The following is a 26259-nucleotide window of genomic DNA, read 5'->3' on the forward strand; positions in this document are numbered from 1 at the left end:
TCTAAAGCTCCATATCTGGTGTGGTAATGTCTGAATCCCAGGTAATTCTGTCTCTATTAATGCCTTGCAGTCTGTTTTGAGTGGAGTACAGCTTCACAAGCCATTTTCTGGAGAGTGTTTCCATAATTTTTTTTCTATTATTTTACATTCTTATATTTAACACACCTACTGGTACATAGTTGGTTTTCTTTTTCATCTATACTAGCCTGTGAGGTATATGTTCTTATTTCTTTGTAAGGTTAGTAATTCTAATTTTTAAATTTTAATTAAATGGAATCAGTTCAAATACTTGACATTGTGCATTTAGGAAAAGAAAAGGAAAAGAGGTTCCATCCACAGACTGTTGCTTCCTCCTGGGAAGAGTCCCCAGTCCTCTGTTGGCTGATAAATTAAAGGGCTCATCATCTCCATCCAGTCAGGGATCAGCTGGGTTCGACTGCCTTTGCAGTCAGACCTCAGACAGACTCAGTCTTTCTCTCCCTGATCCCTATTTCCCGGGTATGGCCTTTGCTATTCTGATTGAGAGTCTGGCTGGTCTCAAACTCCTCAGCCTTGAAGGAGACCTGGGTGCCCCACCTACATCTCCAGCTTCTCACCTCAGGAACTTCAACTTGGCTCCTGTCTTGAGGAGGACAGGCGTGGTGATCTTGAGGCAGGTTCCCTCCTGTGGTGGGTCTTTCTTCCCTAAGCATTGGAGACAGCTCGGCAACTTCCTCTGCCCTTTAAGTGCATGTCAGCCTAGCTTCTTGCCAGTCATTCATTCAGCTTGAAATTGTGCTCTTGGGGCTTCTTAAGTTTCCCATTTCTCCTTTAGACCCACACCACACCTGAGAGCTTTACTGGTTTCTCTCTGCTCCTGTGGATGGCCTCTTTCTGAGCCAAGTCTGAGTCTCAGCCTGCTCTCACAATTGGCAAATGTCCCCAGGGGAGAGGAGGGACAAAAACCTCTAGGAAACTTGGAAATATCGCCTCATTTTGTAACAGTGTTGGTTCTCTGAAATATCTAGTCCCTTTAGTTCTCACTGGTCTCATAGCTTTCCTATGCTGTGATTCCAAAAAGTTATTCAGGTTTTTCTGTTGACACAGTGGGAGTACTGGTCTACCATAACCTGTGACATACTACCCAGAAGTGAAAATGGAGATATTAGTTTTTAATCCATTGGAAAGCAAAATTCTCTGTCAATATCCACCTTCCCAAGTTCACTGTACCCGTCAGGATTTTTGCTTCAACACAACTGATGACCATCTTCAATACAATGTTTTCCCCCTGAAAAATTAGTCATAGCATGTCATTGCTATCCTCTTAAAGGCATCTGGAGGAAAAGAAGAAATCTGAATCTAGAGCCTTAACAGAGGTTAGCAAGGAAGGAGAGAGATACTCATAGGTAATGCAAATTTTAAATGACGTAGCAAATAGTGGGTTGGAGTAGGAATTGTCAGGTTGTGGTTTAACATTAGATTTTTCTCTATACTGGGTTACACTGGGTGAGCCATTTCTTTCTCTCAGTCTCAGTCTCCTGACATTTGAATTAAGGTTTGCTTGGCACTAAAACCTATTCCTTACTCACTATTCCAATACTGTCACCTGGTGCATAGGGGAGCCCTGACTTAGCTCTTGTCTGTCTGTTTAAAAAAGCCCCCAATGCAATGGAAGTATTAGAAGAGAAGTGTGGTTTTCTGGCTTCTGTGCAAAACAGATGAATGGCCTCCGAGATAATTTAATCAGAGCTAGAGTGGAATGAGAGGGCTCATGATTAGGGAGACACCAAAAGTGCTGAAGATATAAAAATCTACCTTACTCTGTCATTCCAGCCAAGAGGGCTGAAACCTGCAAGGCCAGGGCCCTGGAGCTGGAACAGGGGTTCCCCAAATCCCTGTGGATCTGGGGGTCAGGGGCCAGCCTGAGATGCCAGGGAACTGGGGGCTGGGGGGTGAGGATAAGCCACGACTTAGCTGGAGGGCCTGTGTCAATTCAGCACCACTCTCTTGACCTACTTCAGACACTGTCAGTCTGGTGGCATCTGCTGAAAGAGAAAGGAGCCTAGCACATAAACACAAATCGGGAGGAGCAGAGCTATTTGGGGCAGGAGACATTAGGAAATAGAAAGTTCTCCCTGGGGAGGGTAGCCTGTTTCTTTTCCCACTTCTGTATTTGAGCTATGCCCTGATTCTTTCTTGTTCCCAGCCAGCGAGGGTATTGAGCACAGGATGACAGAGACTCTACTCCCGTTTCATTAATTCCACATGGGACAGAGTGGGTGAGGCGGGTCCTGCGCTTGTGCTTTCACTCAGGAATTAATTAGACTGATTGATTCAGTTTAGAGGGAAGAACTGAAGTCTTCTAAGAATGTTAGATCTAATCTCAATATTGACCTTCTTCCTTAATTTCTTTCCCCTCCCCCCTGAGCACTCACATGGAATTCTGAATCCCTACTCACCCAGAGGTAAATAGAGGAGACTGATGGTCCTGAAATCAGACAGGCCTGTGATGATGAACAAGGAATCTGATCAAGGCTGAAACAGGTGGAACCAAATCAGCCAGTTCCCTAAAAGGGGTTAAAGATTACATTAAGAACTCAATCAGTCTAAATATGTGTTGAGAAAATTGTCTTTACAAGTTAATAAATTCTGAGAACTAAGGACTTACTTCCTAAGTGTTACATCACTTTGTCCTCCTACCAACCAAACGGAGAGGTACATATACAACTCTGTGTGCCACCTGCTGGTGTTGCTACTCCACATCAGGCTGGTCCTCCTAACCTCTCCAGGATTGTAATGACTGAAATCTGGGAAACTTTACTCCCCAGACTCTTTCTGTAGGAGGTGAGTCCCTTCATAGTAAGGTCCCTGATGTCTTTGAGGTCTCAGTGTCTTCTTCTGTGCAAGTTGGGTTAAGTGGCTCCAAGGGCTTCTCCCACTTCTACCCACCTCTCTTGGTTTCCATTACTTAGAGCTTTTTTGTTCTTCAATAACAATATTTTCAGAAAATCTTGTCATTTACACCTTTTAACTCTTTTTTAGAAATGAGTAAACTCAGGCTGAGAAATTTAAGGGCACTTGCTCTAGGCTGGCTTACTTTAAAGGCCCTGCTACTCACACCACAGCCTCTCACTGCCTGTCTTCCTCTCTCCACTCCATCCTGGACCAAACCCAGGGCTCAAGCTTTGTTCTCTGCTTGTTTCCCAGGAAACCAGCTCCATCAGGGAACTCACCAAATAATGGGGTTTCAATCACTACCTGTTGAGAGATAATGTCCAGTCCTCGCTCTTAGCCAATGTGTTTTCTCTTGCCTGCATGCAAAGCTACTGGAGATACTGTGGGCCCTGCTCACTTTTGCCTTCATGAGCCCATCCTAATCCAGCATGACCTCATCTTAACTTGGAGACATCTGCAAGGACTCTATTTCTAAATAAGCTCACATCCACAGATATCAGGGATTAGGACTTGGGCATTTTATTTTGCAGGAACACAATTTTACACACTATAAAAATCTACTTAAAACTGGCAACCAAGAAAAAATCTTAAAAGTAGACAAATGAGTGAAAATATTATGTTCAGGGGATAATAGAGTTTTCCTTGGAAACAACACAAACCAAAAAAAGGACAATAAAGCAACATCTTTATATATTACTGGGGGGAAATATGTCAATCTAGCATTTTACATACAATAAAAATATGTTTCGTGAACCATATTTTTATTGCATGTATCATAAAAAATATTTCATGAACAAAAGCTGCATGAATTCATCACTAGCAGAAATGCACTCAAGAATTGCTAATAGAAGTCCTTCAAGCAGAAGGAAGGTAATACCAGATGGAAATGTGAATTAACCAAAAAAAATGAAGGACACTAGAAATGGTAACTATGTGTGTAAATATAAAATATTTTTCTTATTATTTTAATAAAAATAACTATTTACAAAATAATAACAATGTATGGGGAGTTTATAACATGTATACAATAAAATGTATGGTAATAGCATACTGATCAGAAGTAAATATATAGAAATATATTGTTTGAAGGTACTTATAGTGTGTGATAGCAATGAAGTAGATGGTGATAAATTTAAGATGTTTGCTATAAACTTTAAAGCAACACTAAGATAATACAACACAGATATATAGCTAATTAATAAGCCAATAAAGGAGATAAAATGGAACAAAAAATATTCAATATCCTAAAAGAAAAGTAGAAAAAATGAAAAGAGGAGTAAAACACTGGTAGGACAAATAGAACACAAATAAAAATATAGAAGACTTAAACCTAGCCATATAAATCATTACCTCAAATTTAAAGCCTAATTAAAGTCAGAGATAGATTAGCTTAAAAAAACACAACTCAACTCTATGTTGCATACCAATTCAGTTTAAGTATAAGGATACAAATTACTGAAAGGGAAATGACGTAAATTATACATACTATGAACATGAATAGAAGAGAACTGAAGTGACTATATTCATCTAAGACAGAGAGGATTTTAGAACAAAGACTATTGCTAAGGACAAATGAATAATTACAGCTGGATATTTCAACACTGCTCTCTCAGTAAGTGGTGGAAAAAGTAGACAGGATATCAGTAAAAATATAGAAAACTTAAACAACACAGTCAACCAACTTGAATAATTGTCAATTATAGAACACTCCATCCAACAATAGCAAAATACACATTCTTCTCAAGTGCAGTCAACACATTTACAATGGACCATATTCTAAGCTGTGAAATTAGTCTCAATAATTTCAAAAGTATTCAAGATATATAAAGTATGAATTTTTACAACAACAGAATGAAATTAGAAACTGATAACAGATCTCTGGAAAATATCCAAATAGTAGAAACTAAACAACACACTTATAAATAGCCCATATGTCAAAGAAAAAAATCGAAAAGAAATTTAAGAGAATTTTCAACTAAGTGAAACATGAAAACATTGTATATCAAAACTTGTGAGGTTCCACAAAGGTAGTAGGAGAAAATTTTAGCACTAAATACCTATATGAGGAAAGGAAAACAGTTTCAAGCTAATGATCTTATCTTCCAACTAGAGGCCACTAAAATGGAGAGAAAGGCAAAGCTAAAATAGCCAAATAAAGAAAATAATAATAGAGCAGAAATCAATTGAATAGGAAATAGTGCAGAGAACATTCAATGAAATCAAAAGTTCACTCAGAAGATCAAGAGAATTGATAAACTAGTAGAAAGAATGGCTCGAAAAAAAAGAGAGAAGAAACAAATTACTGATATCAAGAATGAGAGAAGTAAAATCACTAGAGATTCTATGGTTATTGAGAAGAGAGGGATTATTATGTCAATAACTTTGACAACTTAGATAAAATAGACAAATGTCATGTAAAACAAAAGCTAGCAAAGTTCATTCAGGAATAGATAATCTTAATAGCCCTATGTCTATTAAACAAACTGAATTTGTAATTAAAGACCCTTTCACAAAAAGAAAAACTAAAAATGTAATTTTACAAGCAAATTCTATAAAAAAAAATTTCAAGAAAAATTCATACTAGTTCTAACTAATTTTTCTAGAAAATTGAAGAAGATGGAATGCCTTCCAAATATTCTATGAAGCCAGCATTACCTTGATAGCATAAATCATATAAGACATTACAAGAAAACTTAGACCAATATCCCTCATAAATACAAAAGCAAAAATTATTAAGAAAATTTTAGCATGTTAAGTCCAATATTATATAAAAGGGGTAATACATAATGATCAAATAGATTTATCCCAGGAATACAAGGTTGATTTAATAGGTAAAAAATCAATGTAATTCACCATATTCACAGACTCAAAAAGATAATTCATATAATCATCTTCTAGTTTAAAAATATCATTGGCAAAATCCAACACCCATTACTGATTTAAAAAACAAACAAACAACTTTCCACTAACCAGGAATAGAAGGAGACTTGACAAAGACTTTGTATGAAATATTTACAACTAAGACTAAATGCTTTCCCAAGTCAAGGATGTCTGTATTCAACACCCTACTGGAGATCAAGTTCTACTAAAGAAAGGTGGAGAGGGAAGACACACAGACTGGAAACAAAGAAGTATAATTGTCTCTTTTCAGATGACATGATCATCTATGTAGGAAATCCCATGTAAACTACTAAAAAGAGACTAGAATTAATGAGTTTTCAAAGGTGGCAGCATCAGTGTGTAAAAATCAACTGTATTTGTTCAAGTTAGCAGTGAATGATTAGAAAGTGAAATTTAAAAAACAATATTATAACAACTCTATAAAACTATGAAATACTTAGGAATAAATCTAAAAAATATGAGCAAGACATATACACTGAAAACTATAAAACATTATTCAGAGAAATAAAAATCAATCAATCAATAAACTGAGAACTATATTGTGTTCATAGATTGCAAGACAATCTTTTTAAGTTGTAAAATATCCCTATTAATTTTCTGATTAAATTTAATCTTAATGGAAATGCCAGAAGACTGCTTTTTTACAGAAATTGACAAGCTGATTCTAAAATTCATATGGAAGTGAAAGGACCTAAGATAACCAAGTGCAACATTAAAAGAGAACAAAGTTGAAGAACTTACACCACCTGATTTTGCTAAAGGTTATAAAGTGGTTAATAAGCTAGAGGGAATATATAAACTATTAAAGCCCACATTTCCAAAGAGATATTTAAAAACAATTGTATTCCCAACCAATTTTGTATGTTGATTAGATCCTTCCTATAGCCCCTCCCAGAAGGCCATGCAGTCCTGTTCCCAGGGATGCTCGCAGATCACTGTTATGGAGCCATATGGCTCTTATGAAGGCTGCTGGGAAAATTCAATTCCTGTGCGATAGTTTTACATGAACTTGGCTGGGCCAGAAACAACAGGTTTTGATTCCTCATTGCCTTTTTTCCCTCCTTGAAATAAAGAACAAACTCAAACTTTAGAGACATACAGGGAATATTCATGCTGAATGATGAAAAAGAACCATTTAAGTACCTGATTTAACTCTAGAGAAGGTTTTACAATTTTTTCACTGATTTTCACAGGCTACACTCCCTGATTTTAAGACTTATCAAGAAGTCAACATGATTGGGCAGTGAATTTAAACCCCATTATCCCAAAATAAGTGCATGCAAACATTTTTAAAGGGCTATTTTTTTTATCATTTTATTTAAAAATTAATGTATTAGTTGAGTACAAATTTTGAGATAGGTGAACTGTTACAATTAATTTGCCAAACAGAATAAAATGTCTATTGTAAGATATTAATTATGCATTAAGCTAATCCAGTGGCTGATGCATATCAGGCAGAAAATAAGTGTTTGATCAATGAGTGAAAAAAATATTTATTTATCTAGTAATCTATAGTAATCAAAACAGTGTAATATTGGCATACAGATGGACAAGTAGATTAAAAGAACAAAATAGGCAGCTCAGAAATAGACCCATACTTAATTGAACAATTGGTTTTCAATATATGTACAAAATCAATTTTGTTGAGTAAGAGTAGACTTTTCAAAAAATGGTGTTGGAACATGCAAAAAAAATAACTTCAACTTCAATTCATACTTTATGCCACATATAAAAATCAAATAGACTATAGGTCAAAATGTAAAACCTTGCTGAAACCGGTTTGGTTCAGTGGATAGAGCGTCGACCTGGGGACTGAAAGGTCCCGGGTTCAATTCTGGTCAAGGGCATGTGTCTTGGTTGTGGGCACATCCCCGGTAGGATGTGTGCAAGAGGCAGCTGATCGATGATTCTCTCTCATTGATGTTTCTAACTCTCTATCTCTATCTCTTCCTCTATGTAAAAAAAATCAATAAAATATATTTAAAAATATGTAAAACCTTAAACTATAAAACTTCTAATCTTGGGCAAAGATATCTTAGATATGAAAACAAAGGCACAATTCATAGAGGAAAAGCTTGAAGAATTTGACTTTATCATAATTAAGAATTTCTGTCTTTGAAAGGCACTGTTAAGAGAATAACAAGATGGACTACAAACATGGCAAAACAGACATCTGATAAAGGACTTGTATCTACAACATACAAAGCAGTCTCAAAACTAAATATTCATATAACAATCCAACGAAAAGTGGGCAAAAGATTTAGAGACATGTCATCAAAAAAGAGATGCAGATGGCTAATAAACACATGAAAAGGTCCTCAACATCATTAGTCATCAGGGAGATGTAAATTAAAACCACTCTACACCTATTGAAATGTCTAAAATAAAAAAAAGACTGGCCATGCCAAGTATTGGTTAGGATGTGGAGGGACTTACAATTTTATATGCTGCTGCTGATGATCATGGAAAATGTTACAACCACTTTGGAAAAGAGTCTGTCTGATTATTAAAACATTAGACATGCACCTATCCAAATATCTAGCCATTTTATGCCTAGATATTTCTGCAGAGAAAAGAAAACATATGTCCCTACAAAGACATGTACATGAGTTCCATGGGAGTTTTATGTGCTATGGTTACAAATAAAAAATGATCCCAATGTCCATCAACAGGTGAATGGGTAAACACATGGAAAGATACCTTCACAATGAATCTCAATATATGTATGCTGAGTGTAAGAAGAAAGGGAAAGACAGAGAGTGTAAACACTGTGTGAGTTCAATTAGATGCAATTCTAGAAATACAAATTATAATGACAAAGAGTAGATTGCCTAAGGACTCAGTTGGGGGGGGATTTTTAGATACAGATCAAATAAATAATAAATCATACAACATAAAAATAAGATATGTAATGTATATTCATACAGTAATATAAAGTATGTATATTGTATAATATATATCATATTCCATATATTAAAAGCATAGTATGCAAATTGTCCCCTCAACTTGGAGGTTGTCTGGGAGGTCAGCTGGCTGGGGAAAGGGAAGGAGGCCCAGCCTGCAGCTGCTAGGGACCCTACCAGTGCACAAATTTTGTGTACTGGACTTCTAGTATATTATATATACAGCTTGACACATAGTTAAGTACACCCTACATATAAATATTGTTAAGTCTTCTTATGAAAAGGAGAAAAGGATATTATTTAATGAGAATTTTAATCTCATGTACTTTTGTGAATCTGCCCTGGCCCCAGAATGATCAGTGACCTTTTTCAAAGATTATTAATTTGTTTGAATAGTTTATAAAATTTCCAGAGAATGACCTTTATATGTTTATAAATACATATTTCATCTCCTCAACAACCCTGCAACATAGGTATCATAACTATTTTACACACCAAGAAACTGAGTCCTCAGAGGGATCATGTGACTTTCTGAATGTCACTCAATCTCAGAAGTGTAGATCTAGCATTTCCAGTCAGGTCTGTCTGACTCCAGTTGATCGTTCCATCAGTTTCTATGGTATTTCTAGATGTCAACAAAGCATTTGCCCCATTCTCTGATTACCATGTTTTGGTTAAAATAATGTTTGTATAATGTTCTCTTCGGTGAACTTAAAACTGGTTAAGACATTGTATCTCAAGCATTAGTCAAAAATTCTTGGTCTGCCTGGAAGAAAAGGGGTCCCACCTGGAAAACTAATATGCTTATGCTGAGTGTTGGGTTGGCAGGGACTGCCTCCAAGAATTATGGGCTCAGTGGGGTAAAAACCATGAAATCTACCAGCAATTTCAAATAGAGATTGCAGGAGGAAGGGTCAGGAACAGCAGTAGAGTGACAGGCATGCCAAGAATAATAGATGCTCTAAGACCTTAAAGAAGTGACACGTCTCTCTGAGTGAGCTACCCAGTGCAATATTTTGCATAATGAGCTTCAAGAGATATGGAGGACATGCTAATGAAGCCCAAGCATGACACAAAGCTGGGAGAGGAAAACAGTATTTCAAATGTCAGAGTCTAAGTTAATTATTTTAACAAACTGAAATGCAGAGCCCAAATTGAATGAAAGTCAATTCCTATAACAAAGGTTCAAATGGTAATAATAAAGGATATAAGAATATTAATGGAGAGCTCTGTTTTGATGGTATTATATGAAATGTACTTAGGCTTTTATTAATCCTATGGGCCAGCAAGATGACTTTACTGCATTAATAAAAGGAAATTATAAAATCAAAGGACATACAAGTCCTATCAAACTCCCTTCTTACTCTAGTGCTATCCAGTAGAACTTTCTGTGGAAATGGAAATGTTCTAATCTATGGTAATGGAAATGTGCTAAATCTGCAAATCCAATATGGTAGCCAGTAGCCATTTGTGGCTATCTACTGAATACTTGAAATTAGTGCAACTGAGGAATTGGATTTAATTCATTTAAATTTAAACAGCCACTTGTGGCCAGTGGCTACATGTTGGACAACACAATCTTAGACAAAGTACCTTCATTTTGGGGCAAGAGTATCTAGCAGTGCTGGCCAGCAGGTGTGAATCAGAATTTTAGAAGGAATCTATAAAGCTACATTTTGCCTAGAAAATATTATTTGGGGAGAGTGTGTTCTTCAAATATCCTCAAGTATCTATCTCCTCATGAAAAGGGTCAGGCTTCCCTGGTGGCCCCAGAGGCCAGGACCAAGGCCAGTGGCCTGAAAGCCAGGAGGGAGGTTTCTTTCTGAGAGGTAAAGGACTCTAGGGCCCTTTCCAATAGTGAAAAAAATGCTTCATGAGTCTTCAGCTTCCTCACCTGTAAAATGAAGGCAGTCATCTAAATGATTTATAAAATTCCTTCCAGCTCTAAACCTGTGGTTTTACATACTAAGGTATAGTATTTTAAAACATTTTACACCCTGGCCAGTGTGGCTCAGTTGGTTGAGCATCATCCCATGCGCTGAAAGATTGCCAGTTCAATTCTGGAGCAGGGCACTTGTCCAAGTTGGTTGGGATGCATTCAGGAGACAATCAATGTTTCTCTATCACAATGATGTTTCTCTCTCTCTTTCTCTTTCTCTTTCTCTCTCTCTCTCTCTCTCTCTCTCTCTCTCTCTCTCTCTCTCTCTCTCTCTCTTTCTCCAATAAAAACATATTTTAAAAAATAATGTTTTTAAAAAATAAAAACATTTTTACTTTATTGACATGAACATAGAACAACAGCATCTTCTTATAGTGATTTTTGGAAGTAATTATGGAAGAATGTTTACCTTCCCTATTTGTGCCTGTGAAGGTCTTGCCAGGAAACAGAGGGCATACTCAAACTGGATAATGAAGGAGAGGTTCCTTCATACAGGGAACAGGTACAAAGTGAACAGAGTTTCCAGTGGTTCTCAATCTTTGTAATGCCGTGACCCTTTAATACAGTTCCTCATGTTGTGGTGATCCCCAACCATAAAATCATTTTTGTTGCTACTGCATAACTGTAACTTTGCTACTGTTATGAATCATAATGTAAATATCTGTGTTTTCCGATGGTCTTAGGTGATCCCCAGGTTGAGAACCACTGCTGTAGAGCCTAAGACCATCAGAAAACACAGATATTTACATTACAATTTATTAACAATAGCAAAATTACAGTTATGAAGTAGCAACGAAAATGATTTTATGGTTGGGGGTCACCACAGCATGAGGAACTGTAGTAAAGGGTCGCAGCATTAGAAAGGTTGAGAACCACTGGTTTAGGCAAACCCCCAAACGATGGTGATGTAGGTCACAATGAGCCTCAGTATGGAGCTTATACCACCCACAGACAGCAAACACATGGGGTCCAGCAGGGAGAGCACATCCTGTGACCTAACTTCTCTCCCTCCTCAATCTTCTGGAACTGCCCCCTGTTTTACATAATTGGGCCAGAGGCAGATTAGAGCAAGAGAGCAAGGAAGCCTATAGTTAGAGCCCCTTCAGGAGTCACAGGACACAGAGCAAGATGAAGAAGAGTTGAGACTGGATCTGGAGGAACTAAAAGATATCAGCATAGGCCACTGTCTTAGTCAGCTTGAGCTCCTATAACAAAAATAGCATAAACTAGGTGGCTTAAAAAGCAAACATTTATTTCTCACAATTCTGGAGGCTGGAAAGTCCAAAATCAAGGTGCCAACAGCACTGGTGTCTGGTGAGAGCCTGCTTCCTGAAGGATGGACAGCAGCCTCAGCTCCATGTCCTCACCTGACCAAGAAAGAGAGCTCCTATATCTTTCTCCTATGAGACTCATCCCATCATGGAGGCTCCACCCTCATGATTTCACACTATTCTAGCCCCTGGCCTTTTTTGTTGTTATTGTTGTTGTTCGTCTCTGGACAGCCTACTTCTCACTTGCTGGGTCCCTGTATGTCGCCCACAGCTCTTAGTGCCGTTATGACAGTGCCTTCATTTAAACTTTCTGAGTGGAATTCTATTTCCTTCTGGGCCCCTTCATAGTTGATATACTAAGGGTCACCTTCCTAATCACCTGAGCCCAAAGCTCCAGAGCCATCAGTGTCCTTGACCCGGCCTCAGAAAGCCATGGCAGGGCCAGGCCGAAGGCCAGGCAGTGGGCTAATGCTGAACAGGAAGACTAGGCCCACCCTTCTCAGGAGACAAGACCGTGGGACCATCGAAGGTGGGTCAGTTCCCTTAAGGAAACACAAGCCTCAGGCCCCGCCTGGCACTCCTGGCGAGAATGGAATCAGTGAAGTCTCTGTAGCCTTGTGCTCAAACGCTGCAGGCAGCCTGGAACAGGAAGAATTGGGGCACAGCTGAAATCCAAACGGGAAAGCAAACAGCTAAGATCCATGGGGAACAATGTCTGTTTCTTAATCCGTCTCCTGCCCCAAATAGGTCCGCTCTCCTCCCCCAACTTGTGTTGACGTGTCTGTTTCTTTCCCTGGCAGCAGGTGCCATCAGGCCTTCAAGTAGGTCACGGGGGCGGTGATGAGCCCACACAGGCCCTCAGGCCATGTCCTCCCCTGACCCCACTCCCCAGGCTCCCAGACCTAGAGATACAGAGCCCAGACCCCAAATGACCTCCTGCTGCCCAGGCTGTGTCCCTGCTTCCTAGAACCGCAGAGAGTGAGGGCCTGTCCCTGAGCTAGGGGCAGAGGGGAGTCCTGGATGGTGCTACAGCCCTCCCTGTCCCATCCAGTCAGTGCCCCTTCATCCCCTCCCACTGCAGCCCTATTGAGTTGTCTCAGGAACCCCCCATTCTTTCAAGGTAGCCAGGAAGCCACATGTCCCTGCTATTTCCAAGTGCACAAAGTCCAAAGACAATTTAAAAAGTTTAGGTTTTGATATATAATATGTTTTTATTTAGTAATTCACCTTTTTAAGGTGTACTGTTCCATGAATTCTGACAAACACAAATGGCTGTGTAAACACCACTACAATCCAGACATAGAACCTTCTCACCCAAAAATGTTGCCCCGAGTCCCTGAGAACCATCCCCTTCCACCAACCCCAGGCTCTGGCTGTAACTGATTCCTTCTCTGTGGCTGTCGTTTTGTGTTTTCCAGAATATTGTCTAAATGGCATGATACAGAATATCGTGTCTGACTTCTACAACTTAACCTATTCCACTTCCCCTTCCCTTTCCACTTTCTCTCCTCCTCCTCCCCCTTCCTCTTCCCCCTTCCACCTCCTCCTTCTCCTGTTCCTCCTCTTCCTCCTACTCCTCCTCCTCCCTCCTCCTCCTACTCCTCCTCCTCCCTCCTCCTCCTCCTCCTCCTCCTCCTCCTCCTCCTCCTCCTCCTGTGCTTATACTCCTTCTTGCTGAATACTATTGCTGTTGTCTGATGCACCACTGTTTATTCATTCACTTGATATTGTACATGTAGGTTGTCATCAGATTTTAGCAATTATAAGTCAAGTCACTGTAAACATTGTGTATTGGTTTCCATGTGGACATATATCTTCATGCAAATGTATTTTGATATAATGTGAATTCATCTACTGATATTCTGGAAGGTCTGGAGATTCTTTGGGGTCTGAATGAAGATAATTGGTATGTTGTATCTCCCATTCTGAACCTTGGGCTGGCCATGGGAGCTATGTGGTTAATTTGGGCAGGACTGTGGGTGATACTAGGAATTCTCTATCTATGCCCCATTCTACTGCATATGAACACATGCCATCTGGTGCTCCATGTTTGCAAACTTATAGCTGCAATGCAACATTTTGCTCTACTGAGTTCAAATTCATTATGTTTTCCAAAGAACAAAGGTCAGGAGACCTTCTCTCTCATTTCAGTCCTCCTCCTGGCAGAGCAAAGATATGAATTAGCTTGATTACTTTTAATGCTTTGCTTATACCCAATAACACAGACTAACTTCCTAATTTTAAATCTGCCTTCACTTATTCTGATGGAACACTTCCAAGAATTTTTAAGATAAAATTTTAAGCCTCAAAATAGCTAGAGGAAGAACAAGTCCCATAGTCATTTCCCCTAAAATGGAAATCCATTATGTATGAAATATTAGAAAACAATTGCAACTACAGTTCCCAACAATATAATTTTTAGTAATAATAACTGTTCTCCATACATCCATGGTGATTTCTTAGGATAATTATTCAGTGGTTACATAGAAGGGAGGACTGTTTATTCCGATTCAAGCTTTATTCCATAAATTGGCCCCTGTCCACCACTCAACCTCCTACAATATCCCAACTCCATATTTTAGTTTGGATTATTTGATTTTGCCAACATTAGACTAAAAGAGTAATTCTATATGGTTTAACTTAAATGTGTCTACAGTTCCCGTTCATCTCAGTACCTCTGCACATGGTTTTTGTACATCCAGAATGCCATGTCAGTGTCCTCGGCTGTCATAACAAAGTACCACAAACTGGGTGGTAGACAATAGGAGTTTATTGTCTGTAGTTTTGGATGCCATAAGTCCAATGTCAAGATGTCAGCAGGTCCTGGTCCCTCTGAAAGTGTAGGGCTAGATCAGTTCCAGGGCTATTTCCAGCTTCTGGTAGTTCCTCAGCATGTAGCAGCACAACTCCAATCTTTACATGGGATTTTCCATGTTTGGGTATGAGTGTGTATCCAAAATTTCCCTTCTTATAAAAGCTCAGTCAGCCCTTGCTGGTTTGGCTCAGGAATAGAGCATCAACCTGTGAACCAAAGGGTCCTGCATTTGGTTCTGGCCAAGGGCAAGGACCTTGGTTAGAGGCTCCTCCCTGGCCCGTGCCCTGGTCAGGGCTTGTGTAGGAGGCAACCAATCAATGTATTTCTCTCACATTGATATTTCTCTGTCTCCCTCTCTCCCTAAAAATCAATGGAAATATATCCAAGGGTGAGGATTAACATAAATTAATTAATTAATTAATTAATAATAAAGGCATCAGTCATATTGGAATAGGTGCCAACCCTGCTCCAGTATGACCCTATCTTAACTAATTACATCTGCTACAATCCTATTTCCAAAGAAGGTCACTTTTTGAGTTCTAGGAATTAGGACTTCAATAGATGAATTTGGGAAGGGCACTACCCATAAAAGTTTCTGTCCTTACCCAATGCCATTTCTCTAAAGACTGATGCAACTCAGACAGAGATTATTTCCTCTATAGAATCTTCCTTAATGGCCTCTCTCTCTTTCCCCCACCCCCATTTACCACACACCCTTGCTCCTTCCAGACTGGGTTGGGTGTCCCTCCACAACTCCCTATGACACTACTAATATTCTTCCCCCATTCTATTAAGGTGGTGTCTTTGCTCACATCTCTTCACGATGAGTGAGATCTTCTAGGAGACAGAGAACAAATACTGTTCAGCTTTGTATCACCCCTAAGCCTGGATATAGAAAAGATCCCAAAAAGTACTAAGTAACTGAGTAGATAAATAAATGAATGAACTGCATCAAGGAAAAGCACCCTGCAGCTGATCTCTGAAAGGATCTGTACTTTATGCATATCTTATTCATAGAAGTGCTGGTCATCATGCCTTCTTTTGCTGGAAGACATTAATAGAGATGCAATTAGTAGAGAGAGACACTAGGAGAGATTAAATTAATAGAGATTTTAAAATCACAGACTTGGTGTTTGCCATGTCCTGTGCTAGAATACATAATTGGTTCATTCATCCTTCCAACAATATAATCATGTATTGTTTTCATCCCCATTTTACAGATGAGTAATCTAAGGCTCAGAGCTCAGTAAAGAACCACTGACGATGTGAGCTCTGCTTTGTAGGAGTCTGAGTCTGTGCTCACTCTGCTGTATCTGATCTGACCTGTTTGGACCAGTAGCCTCAGATCCTTTCTCCTGGAGAGTGTCTTCACCAATTTTGTCCTGACACATTAGTGAATCTGAGATGCCCTGATTGGTATAGAGTCCTCCCACTCTGCTTTCTCTGGCCTCCCAGTTCCATATTGACATCCTTATCTCAGAGGACTGGTTCATGACAACCATCAAGTTTTGGGTCCAGGAAACCAGATGGATGCTTTGACTGGACTGTGCCAGCTCCACCCAGTGCCCTATTGTGACCTCAGAGGTCAAGCTGGGCTTAGAGAAACCAAGCACAGAGGGCAAAGCCACACTGGGTCTGCCTGAACTGACTATGAACTATCTCAGCAGAAGTCTCTCCATTGGTTTGAGTAGAGACCATGGCCAAGGACAGGATGGAAGAGCAGTGTTTCTGCTACCCATTGTCCTGCTGCTGCACTGGACACACAGCTCCCTAGCATGTAGGTCTCTCGTGGTGTTCTTGTATCTGTGCCTCACAGCACAGGGGAGCTGTGTTCAAAAGGTCAAGTCCTAAGATGCTGATTCTCTAGTTCTGGGTGTGAGCTGGGGAACTGCACGTTCAATAAGCTCCTCAGGTGAATGTGATGGGAGGTGCCTGGACCAGACTTTCAGATCATTGCTCCCACGCCACCCCAAACTTAAAAGTTATATGTGGAGGAACCGTGTGTATGCGTGTGTGTGTGTGTGTGTGTGTGTGTGTGTGTGCGTGTGCGTGTGTGTGTGTGTGTGTGTTTAACAGCTGTGTTAAGTACCAGAGTTTCCCAGAGTGAATGGTCAATGTAAGGAAACATTCCTGAGAGCTGAAGGTGCTACCTGGCTGTGTCCTGCAGCTTTAAGGCCAAGGATAACCCTAGGAAGGATTTCCCTGCTGCTTTTCCCTAGAATACCTTCTGAAAGCTCATGTGGAGCCTAACTGGCCTAATGCAAAACCATAGCATTATATAAATATTAGAGGCTCAGTGCATGAAATTCATGCATGGGCAGGGTCTCTAGCAGCTGCTGGTTGCCAGCGCTGACCACTGGCTGGGGCTTCTTTTCCTGTGGTTAGCCGGCTGGCCCTGCCCCCTGGTTGAATACCGGTCACCGGGACAATTTGCATATTAGGCCTTTTCTATGTAATAAAAGTATAATATACAAAGTGATTGTGCCCCTGCTATACCAACAAGCCATGCCACCAGCCAATTAGGAGCAAGTATGCAAATTAACGCAACCAAGATGGCTGCGGCCACGGAGCAATGGAGGAAGCCAGGCTTCCTGGCCTGCCTGGCCTCCACTCAAGGCTGCAAAGTTTCAATTATAGAAGATAAATAAATTCCAACAAAAATGACTGTGGCCACTGAGCAAGCAGGAGGCTTATGTTTCCCCAGCAATGGAGGAAGCCAACCTTTCTGCCCACCCTGGCCTGCCTTAGTCTCTGCTCAAGGCTACAAAGTTTCAATTATAGAAGATAAATAAATCCTAGATACCAGGGCCTCTGCTTGGGTTGCCAGGGGCTGTGGCAAGCCTGCAAACCACCACAGGCCCCTCATCCAGGCCGCTCCATACCCCAAGGGAACCCCCACCCTGATCTGGAACACCCTTCAGGGCAAACCAGCCAACCCCCACCCATGCACCAGGCCTCTATACTATCTAATAAAAGAGTAATATACAGATTGACCATCACTCCAACACACAAGATCAAGATAGCTGCCCCCATATGGTTAAAGATCCTGCCCCCATGTGGACACAAGATGGCAGCCACAAGATGGCCAGCAGGGGAGGGCAGTTGGGAGGGACCAGGCCTGCAAGGGAGGGCAGTTGGGGGTGATCAACCCTGCAGGAGAGGGCAGTTAGGGGTGACCAGGCTGGCAGAGGAGGGAAGTTGGGGGCAAACAGGCTGGCAGGGGAACAGTTAGACATCAATCAGGCTGGCAGGGGAGTGGTTAGGGGTTGATCAGGCTGGCATGCAGAAGCGGTTAGGGGCAATCAGGAAGGCAGATAGGCGAGATGTTGGGAGCCATCAGTCCTGGACTGTGAGAGGGATGTCCGACTGCCCATTTAGGCCTGATACTACCAGGATGGGGCCTAAATGGGCAGTTGGACATCCCTTGAGGGGTCCCAGATTGGAGAAGATGCAGGCTGGGCCAAGGGACACCCCCCCCCGCCCAGCCAGTGCTGCATGAATTTCATGCACCAGGCCTCTAGTATTATATAAGACTAGAGGCCCAGTGCACGAATTCATGCACCAGTGGGGTCCCTCAACCTGACCTGCATCCTCTTGCAATCTGGGACCTCTCAAGGGATAGCATACTGCGTGGCCTGCAAGGATCAGACCAAAACCAGGAGTCTGACATCCCCTGAGGAATGTATAGCAGTGCATGAAGCAGCAAAACAGCTGGGGAGAAACCCAAGCCAGCATGAGCACCAAGCCAATCCCACTCTTCCTCTCTTCTTAACCTCGTTGCACCTGTCGCCACTTGGTAGCGTTGCTGCAACTGCACCAGCAGTAAGCCTGGCTTCTGGCTAAGCGATGTTCCTGCTGTGGAGTGCACTGACCACTAGGGAGCAGCTCCTGCAAAGAGTGTCTACCCCTGGTGGTCAGTGCACATCATAGTGACCAGTTGACTGGTCAAGCAGTTAACTAGTTGACTGGTTGCTTAGGCATATATATATAAAATGAAGGTTGTATATTAAAACCTATGCTGGCTTCATCTCCCTGGATCCTGAGAATTTATGGAGCTTGCATTATGTTCAATGTGTTGGTGGACAAATATCAAACTTCTACCACATGCTGGAAACTGTTTTAGGAGCTGGGTTTATAACACAGAATGGCATATTCATTCTCTACCCTTAAGCAATGTTACTATCCAGTGGGGGGAAGAAAGTATTAAATGTATAAATGAGTTAATAAACAAGTTAATCTCAGCTACTGTTAAGTGGTCTGAGGCAGATAAAACTGGCTAATGTGATGGAAGGTCTGCAGGTGGTTGTTGAGACTCTGTAGTAGGTGGTCACAGAAAGCCTTCCTAAGATGACCAGACACACGTTGAGACCCATCTGATAAGGATATGCATTTCCAAGCAGAAGTGACAGTGAATACAAAGTCCCCTGGATGGTGCTCTGTATGTTTCAGAGGCAGACAGGTCAGTGCAGCTGGGGGAGAGGGAGTGGGAAGGGGTAACAGGAGCAAGGTGGGCCCAGAGAGGTGGGGAGGGCCTGGATCATACTGAGCCCACAGAGACTCAGTAGGACTTTGGCTGCTATTCTCATTACAATGAGAAGCCACAAGAGAGTGTAAATGGGAGAGCAAGAACTAAAAGGCGTTCTGTCTGGTACAGAGGACAGGCATTGCAGGGATAAGAATGGAAGGCAGGAGGTTAGGTAGTGGCTTGGGGCTGTAGTGGTGATGAATGACATGTGATGGATGATGATACACATGGGTGGTGGTGTCGAGATGCTTTGAATATATATACCTTTCACATTATACTTTCTTGTGAAAAGTGTTTAATGTCACTGCCTTGTTCCTGAGAGTAAACATGGTTAACACTTAGAAGGAAATTTGCCCCATGGTTATGAGAACAGATTCTGGAGTCAGACTGCCCAATTACAGATTTTAGCTCAGTCATATGCTAGCTGCTGGGTCTCAGCCAGATATCCCAATCTTAAGCTTGCCTCTGTTGTCTCACCTTTCAAACGGGCAATAGTAATTTCAGTTATCTCATGGGGTTTACATGATACTTCAATTGTTTTAGAGAGAACAGAATGGTGCCTGGCAACTAGCAAGTGTTAAACAGTTTACATTTTTTCTTTTTCTTTTTTAAAATATATTTTATTGATTTTTTTTTACAGAGAGGAAGGGAGAGGGATAGAAAGTTAGAAACATCGATGAGAAACATCGATCAGCTTCCTCCTGCACACCCCTACTGGGGTTGTGCCCGCAACCCAGGTACATGCCCTTGACTGGAATCGAACCTGGGACCCTTGAGTCCGCAGGCCGATGCTCTATCCATTGAGCCAAACCAGTTTCAGCTAGATTTTATGATGCCTAATTTTCTCATGACTCAAATGACATTTCAAAGACATTGAAAGAAATCAAAGTAATCATATTACATAGGAAATGCCAAATTTTTATTCCTTTCAAGGTGCCACTGGGATAATCTCTAGAATTAAAATTAGGTGAAAGATGGCACCACTAATAAATTAGAAACTTGGAAGAGGAACCAGTGAGGAAGGGAGGGTCTGATCAGTTTCCCTCGGCTATAAGATTTCTGGTGTCTCTGTGGTCCATGTGAGAGGCCCTTGAAGATATCTATCCAGAGCTTAGGAGAATGTTCTACACCAAAACAATATACCAAGGCCCTGTTTTCAGAGGACAATGAGGCCTAATTTCATATAAATGAATGTGCTCTCCCTCTTCGAGGGCAACAACAAGATCCAGGCGCAAGGCTTGTGGTTGTGTCTCCTCCCCAAAGGCCCTCAGCGAGAGAACCATCTAATAAGCTAAGCTATGGTGAAGGCAACCACCATTGCTCTTCATAGGCACATCCTTACAACTGTGGCACCATTGACAGGCTTGGGGGCACACTTTGTCTGTTGGGTTTCGCACCTGAAGCTAAGCCATGCTATCTTTGTGCTAGGATGGGGAGGGGCTAGGAGAAGGGACATTGTCTTTAAGTCTATTCCAATCCAACCAACCTTGACTATTGGGTTCTGACTCTCTTTCTTCTTGCTTTTAGTGACATGTGGCCAAACAATATACACCCAAGCTAAAGAACCAAAAAAATTTAAAATCTTGGGTGGGCAATCTGCAGACATTACAGAGTTCCCATGGCAGGTGAATATTTTTGATCAAGGGAAACATCTCTGTGGAGGATCAATTCTCAGTGAGTGGTGGATTCTGTCTGCATCCCATTGCTTTATAAAAAGAAATATGTAAGTACTGTAAACAGACTTCTTTTTAAACCAGTGTGGTAGAATATTTGCTCCTACCTGCTTAGTATGCTCCTGGAGCCTCCATCAGGTTTGTCATAAAAGTTACCAGGAGGTTAAATATATATCCTTGTGGTTAAACATCACCCTTTGCAGGTAGGAGAGAAACTGCTCTCCTTCTAGGAGATTTTATATCTTGCTGTGTATGACCAAATGGCAGAGCAAATGTTCTTTGGACTTCTTAGCATCTTGCTTTCCTAAGCATTTGCTCCAGGCCTGGCTGCATAGCTGCAGCTCTTGAGGTGCTGCCTTAGCCTACATCCTCCAATCAGTATTGTTGAAAAACTTCCCAGGTGTTTGTTGGAGCTAGTCTAGCCCTTGTTGCAAATCCAGAGACAATTCCCTCAATTACTTGTGCATAGAATGGCTTCCCAGACATTTGTTGGTAAATTTATAAGTAAATTTGCCAAGAGTTGTTGCCAACAGTGTGGACCTGGAACTCATGTCTGTGTCCTCCTGCCCAGTAGGGGCTCTTCACCTGGCTCAATGCCAAGGGTGTGGCCCCAGATGTTCCATCTCCCTAGTTTCCAGGATCAGAGCCTCAGACTGTTGAAATTTTTTTCTCATAACATTCACCTTTTGCTCTTCCATCACTTACCCTTTTTTCCTTTTGTTTTGAAATAAGATCTACCTTGGAGATCATACACGATAACAGAAATTATATCACCATGAACATGACAAGGATGAAAGTGGACAAGCTAATTATTCACCCCTACTTTGACAGCTGGATCTTGGATAATGACATCGCTTTACTCTTGCTCCAATCCCCATTTCACTTGAGTGTCACCAAAGTCCCTATCTGCCTTTCAGAGGTCACTGACATACATGGATGGAGAAATTGCCGGGTGTCTGGATGGGGCCTTACCAGTGAGTTACTGTAGCTCAGCCCTCTGGAAAGTAGCACCCTGGCTGATGTTTGCAATGAGAAGCGAAGACTGGTGGCCCTGGAAAGGCTGCCTGGTGGATTTGGGGTCTTTAAGGTTCCATGATGAACCTTCTCCTCAGTTCACACGGGAGCTGTCCTTCCTGAGCCTTCTTGGCCTCCTGGAGCAAGTTTTATGTCCATATGGTGGAACATGAACCTTGAATAGGGCCTCAGGATGACCGAGGCAGAGGTTCTCAGAGTCACAGGGGTGACTTGGAGAAGTGTAGAGGGACATATTGATGGGCAAAGGGGTGGCAAAATGGACTGCACTCAAGGAAATCCATACCCATGTCATCCTGTGCAGTTTTATTCTAACTGATGTTGTCAGTTCTGTGTCCTTGGGATAAAAAGCTCAGTGGCTAAAACATTTGAAAATCACAGATCAAGGATAAAGGCATAAAGTGAATGTGAAATTGTCTTTATAGAGTCAACCTGCAAACAACTCCCACCACTTTCCCCAGCCACACAAGATGATGACCTTTGTCCTTCTTGGTACACGTGTCTTGCCCCAGAATCAACAGAGCAGAAAAAAATGTATTCCAGTCAGTGGTTCTCTTCCCAGCAGTTATCCCAGTGGCTGTATCAGATTCCCACATGGTCCCAAAGCTCAGAGCTACATTAGATTTCCTGGGAATTGCCCTTAGAAGTTTATGATGAGCTTCAAAAAGGGCCACTTTCTTTAAATATATTTTATTGAATTTTTTTACAGAGAAGAAGGGAGAGGAATAGAGTTAGAAACATAGATGAGAGAGAAACATTGATTCAGCTGCCTCCTGCACACTCCCTACTGGGGATGTGCCCATAACCAAGGTACATGCTCTTGACCAGAATTGAAACTGGGACCTTTCAGTCCGCAGGCTGATGCTCTATCCACTGAGCCAAACTGGTTAGGGCAAGGGCCACTTTCTTAACATAGAGTTCCTCATGCTTCATCCAGCACATATACATTAATGCTCTTCTATGTTTTAGGGATTCAGCTATACTGTACAAAGACAAAATTATCCTCATCTTTGGAGAGTAAATATTCTAGGTGTTGGGCTCACCTCCTCATGAGCCCTTACACAATTCAAGCCCACCATTATGTATTGTGAACCCTAGGACAGAACTTAAACTATGGGATCTCTTTACATCCTTGTGGATATAAAAGAAACATATTTTTAGCCTCTAGTTGGAGACTGGAAATTTCCACGGGGCTAGAAGATGGTGCACACAGGCTGAAACTCAGTAGGGTCCAGTTCTGGGGGACCTCTGGATTCAGAGAGGGTGGGCTTGAGAGTCTGCTGGCCATTCTTCCCACCCTTCCCTTATTTCCTCCACATGTGGGTTGTTCTCTGGACCATAGGAAAGTTCCCTTGTCATTGAGGTGAAAAGATACAAAGGGGTGAATGCTTGACCTCCACTCAAAGGGACCACTTTGGGCTTAGGGTCTTCCCCATCTGCTTCTTTGGGTCAGTTCCTCTGGGAGATGAGCATCAAGAGCTGCAGAAAATCAACATCCAGCTGTTCAAATGGAGAAAGTGCTCCCATATCATGCCTCTTGTCACCAGGAACATGCTGTGTGCTGGGACCCTTCATGGTGAGCAGGATGCCTGCCAGGTAATGGAGCTGGTTCTTTGATGGGAAAAGGGCTGCACAGAGGGCTGGCCAACCTTTCCAGGACAACTGGCTCCCCTTTTCCTCTCCTGAATAAGTTTCCTAAGGCTATTGTAACAAACCACCACTAAGAGGGTGGATTAAAACAACGGAAATGTATTCTCTCCAGCTCTTGAGGCCAGAAGTCCATAATCAAAGTATCTATAGGTCCACTCTCCCTTTGGAGGCTCCAGGGGAGGATCCTTCCTTGCCTTTTCTGGCTTCTGGTGGTTAAAATCCTTGATGTTCCATAGCTTATAGGGGCATCACTCCAACTTCTTCTGCCTCCGTCTCTTCACATGGTCTTCTCTCCTGTGTGCATGTCTTTTTTGTTTTCTCTTAAAAGAACAGTGTTGGATTAGGGCCCACCCTAATTGAATAGGACTTCATCTTAGTAATTAAACCAATCACATCTGCAAAGACCCTTTTTAAAATAAGGTCAAAGCCTGAGGTTCTGGGTTGAATGTGAATTTGAGAGAGATGATCTTCAACCCAGTACAGATGCTCTGTAACCAAACAGAGGCTGTGCAGGATAGTGGCTGGGAGTCAAGACTCCCCTAGCTTCTCACCTGGCTTCTCTGCCTATTGCCTGTGACTTCCCTCTGTGCCTTTCATATTTCATCATCTGTAACATGGGAATACTAAGAGTTCCCACCTTGTAGAATTGTGGAAGTTGATTCAATGCACAGCATGGTAGAGGAGGAGCGCGAATCTTGAGTAAGGCCTTGGGGACGACCCAGGCAGAGGTTTTCAGAATCAGAGGCGTGACTTGGAAAAATGTAGAGGGACACTGTGTCTTCACTTTTTGCTGTGATGAACATACCAGAAAGAGCAATATGGGCTGGCTGAAAGTGGTTTGAAATAAAATGGCAGAGGGACAATTGAAAGAATTCTGTAATTTTAAAAAGTGTTTAGAGACAACGTGGATTAGCAAATCACTTCTTTGTATGTTAAAATGAATGCACACAACTAGATGAAGGTGATGATGGATGTTCCTTTTATGACCGACTTGTCACTTACCATCATTGCTTTTGACCAACTGCTTGTCACTCTTTCTGACAGTCACAGATCTGGGAACATAGCCATGTAGTTGGAGAGTCTAATCAAAATTTAAAATGTCTGCTCATCAAAAGTCAGCGTAAGTGCTTCTTGTCTTGTACCAGGTGCCTACACAATAGGCTATAGGAGTAACTTCTTACTGTTCCTTCTATTCCCAAACAACTTTTCTCTTTTAGGGTGACAGTGGGGGACCTCTGGTTTGCCAGAAAAAGGACAAGAACATATGGTACCAGTTGGGCATTGTCAGCTGGGGAGTGGGCTGTGGCCGGAGGAATATACCTGGAGTGTACACAAAGGTGGCTAATTACCTTTTATGGATTAATATGGAGACCAACCTGTCAGGAAGGCCCTACATGCATGAGCCAGACTCTGGGTTCATTTTGCTTCTATCGCCATTGCTCATCTTGTTACTCTTTTTTGTGATGCTTCTATTAATCCTGTGACTAAATACTGTATTACCTCAAAACCAAGTGTCCTTCTCAATTTGTGGAGTAAGGACAAGGGCACGGTGAAAGCTGTGAGGAGGAGGGATTCTCATATGATTAGTTGTGCCTGAAGGGGTGCTTAAAAAACCCAGGACCCACAACCACGCCTATTGTATCCCTGGATATTTGGGTAAGTTACCAATTTCAGCCTGAGTCCTCTCCGCAGGCTTGGGTGGAGGATCCCTCCATGGAATCTCTGAAACAGAAAGCCTGTTCTTTCTTAGAGATAGGTATCCTCCCACAGCTTATTTCATCTTCCAAAGGCATTAGCAGCTCTCAATTTTCCTTTGCTCCTGAAATAAGAAATATTCCAACTCCTCTCCCATCATTTGTAGCTCATCCCTGAGACCTACAGATTTGGTTTCCAGAAAGATCCTTGTTCTTTGCCCTCCTTTGCTTCCATACCTACAATGTGGTTCAGAGTCTCCATAAATGCTGCTTTTGGCTATCATAGATCATGGGCCATGATGCTAAGATTCAGGGCCCAGAAACCACTGAATAGAAAAGTCCTAGCAATACAGTGGGGAAGCAATACACTGTGAATGAGGATAACATGTAGCTGCTGCCTCTTCTTCCACAGTAAAGAACAACTCTTCCATCTCCACCTCCCCAGAAGATGCTTTATATCTGTCTCTAGCCAAGTTCAAAACATCAGAATGTTCTGAAAGGGTCCCTCTTGCCCACCTCATAGCTAAATTAGCATAACATGTTTTGGGCTGCCATAGTTTCTCCACCTAAATTTTACTTCTCTCTTCTCCAGTGGGACCAAATACATCTTCCAAGAGAGATTCAAATATGCAGGCTACGGTCCCATGACCCATTTTTTAAAATCTCAGTTGCTGTGGTTGAATAGTCACAAAGAGAATTTAAAGATAGGGCCTCCTGCACAGTTTCAAGGGCATGGTTCTGATTTGTGACAGAGATGGAAGGAGGCAAACTCTGTCCTCTGCACTTGCTGTCCAACCTGTGTGCTCAATCAGGCTGTGGGCACAGCTGCTGCCAAGGTTAGTATCAGTGCAGGGACTGCTGACCTTGGATGAATTATCACCCTTGTCTGACCCCAACATATACATTGAGAAGGACAACTAGT

At 41.7% G+C, this 26259-nt stretch overlaps 2 protein-coding genes across 3 annotated transcripts in view; one reads left to right on the plus strand and one right to left on the minus strand.

Annotated features, from left to right (window-relative positions):
• Window positions 1-26259, minus strand: part of MSRA (methionine sulfoxide reductase A) — a 389871-nt gene that overhangs the window by 23870 nt on the left and 339742 nt on the right. The window lies entirely within an intron of this gene.
• On the plus strand, window positions 501-25225 carry LOC311622575 (serine protease 52-like; the record flags this gene model as incomplete). The annotated part of the gene is made up of 5 exons (XM_084883832.1): window positions 501-669; window positions 20816-21011; window positions 21694-21935; window positions 23447-23589; window positions 24861-25225. The coding sequence occupies 5 exons, from the start codon at window positions 501-503 to the stop codon at window positions 25125-25127; spliced, it is 1017 nt and encodes a 338-aa protein (XP_084739958.1). The 3' UTR covers window positions 25128-25225.

Source organism: Pipistrellus hanaki (assembly GCF_964339955.1).
Source record: "Pipistrellus hanaki genome assembly, chromosome: 5".
Taxonomy (NCBI): Eukaryota; Metazoa; Chordata; class Mammalia; order Chiroptera; family Vespertilionidae; genus Pipistrellus; species Pipistrellus hanaki.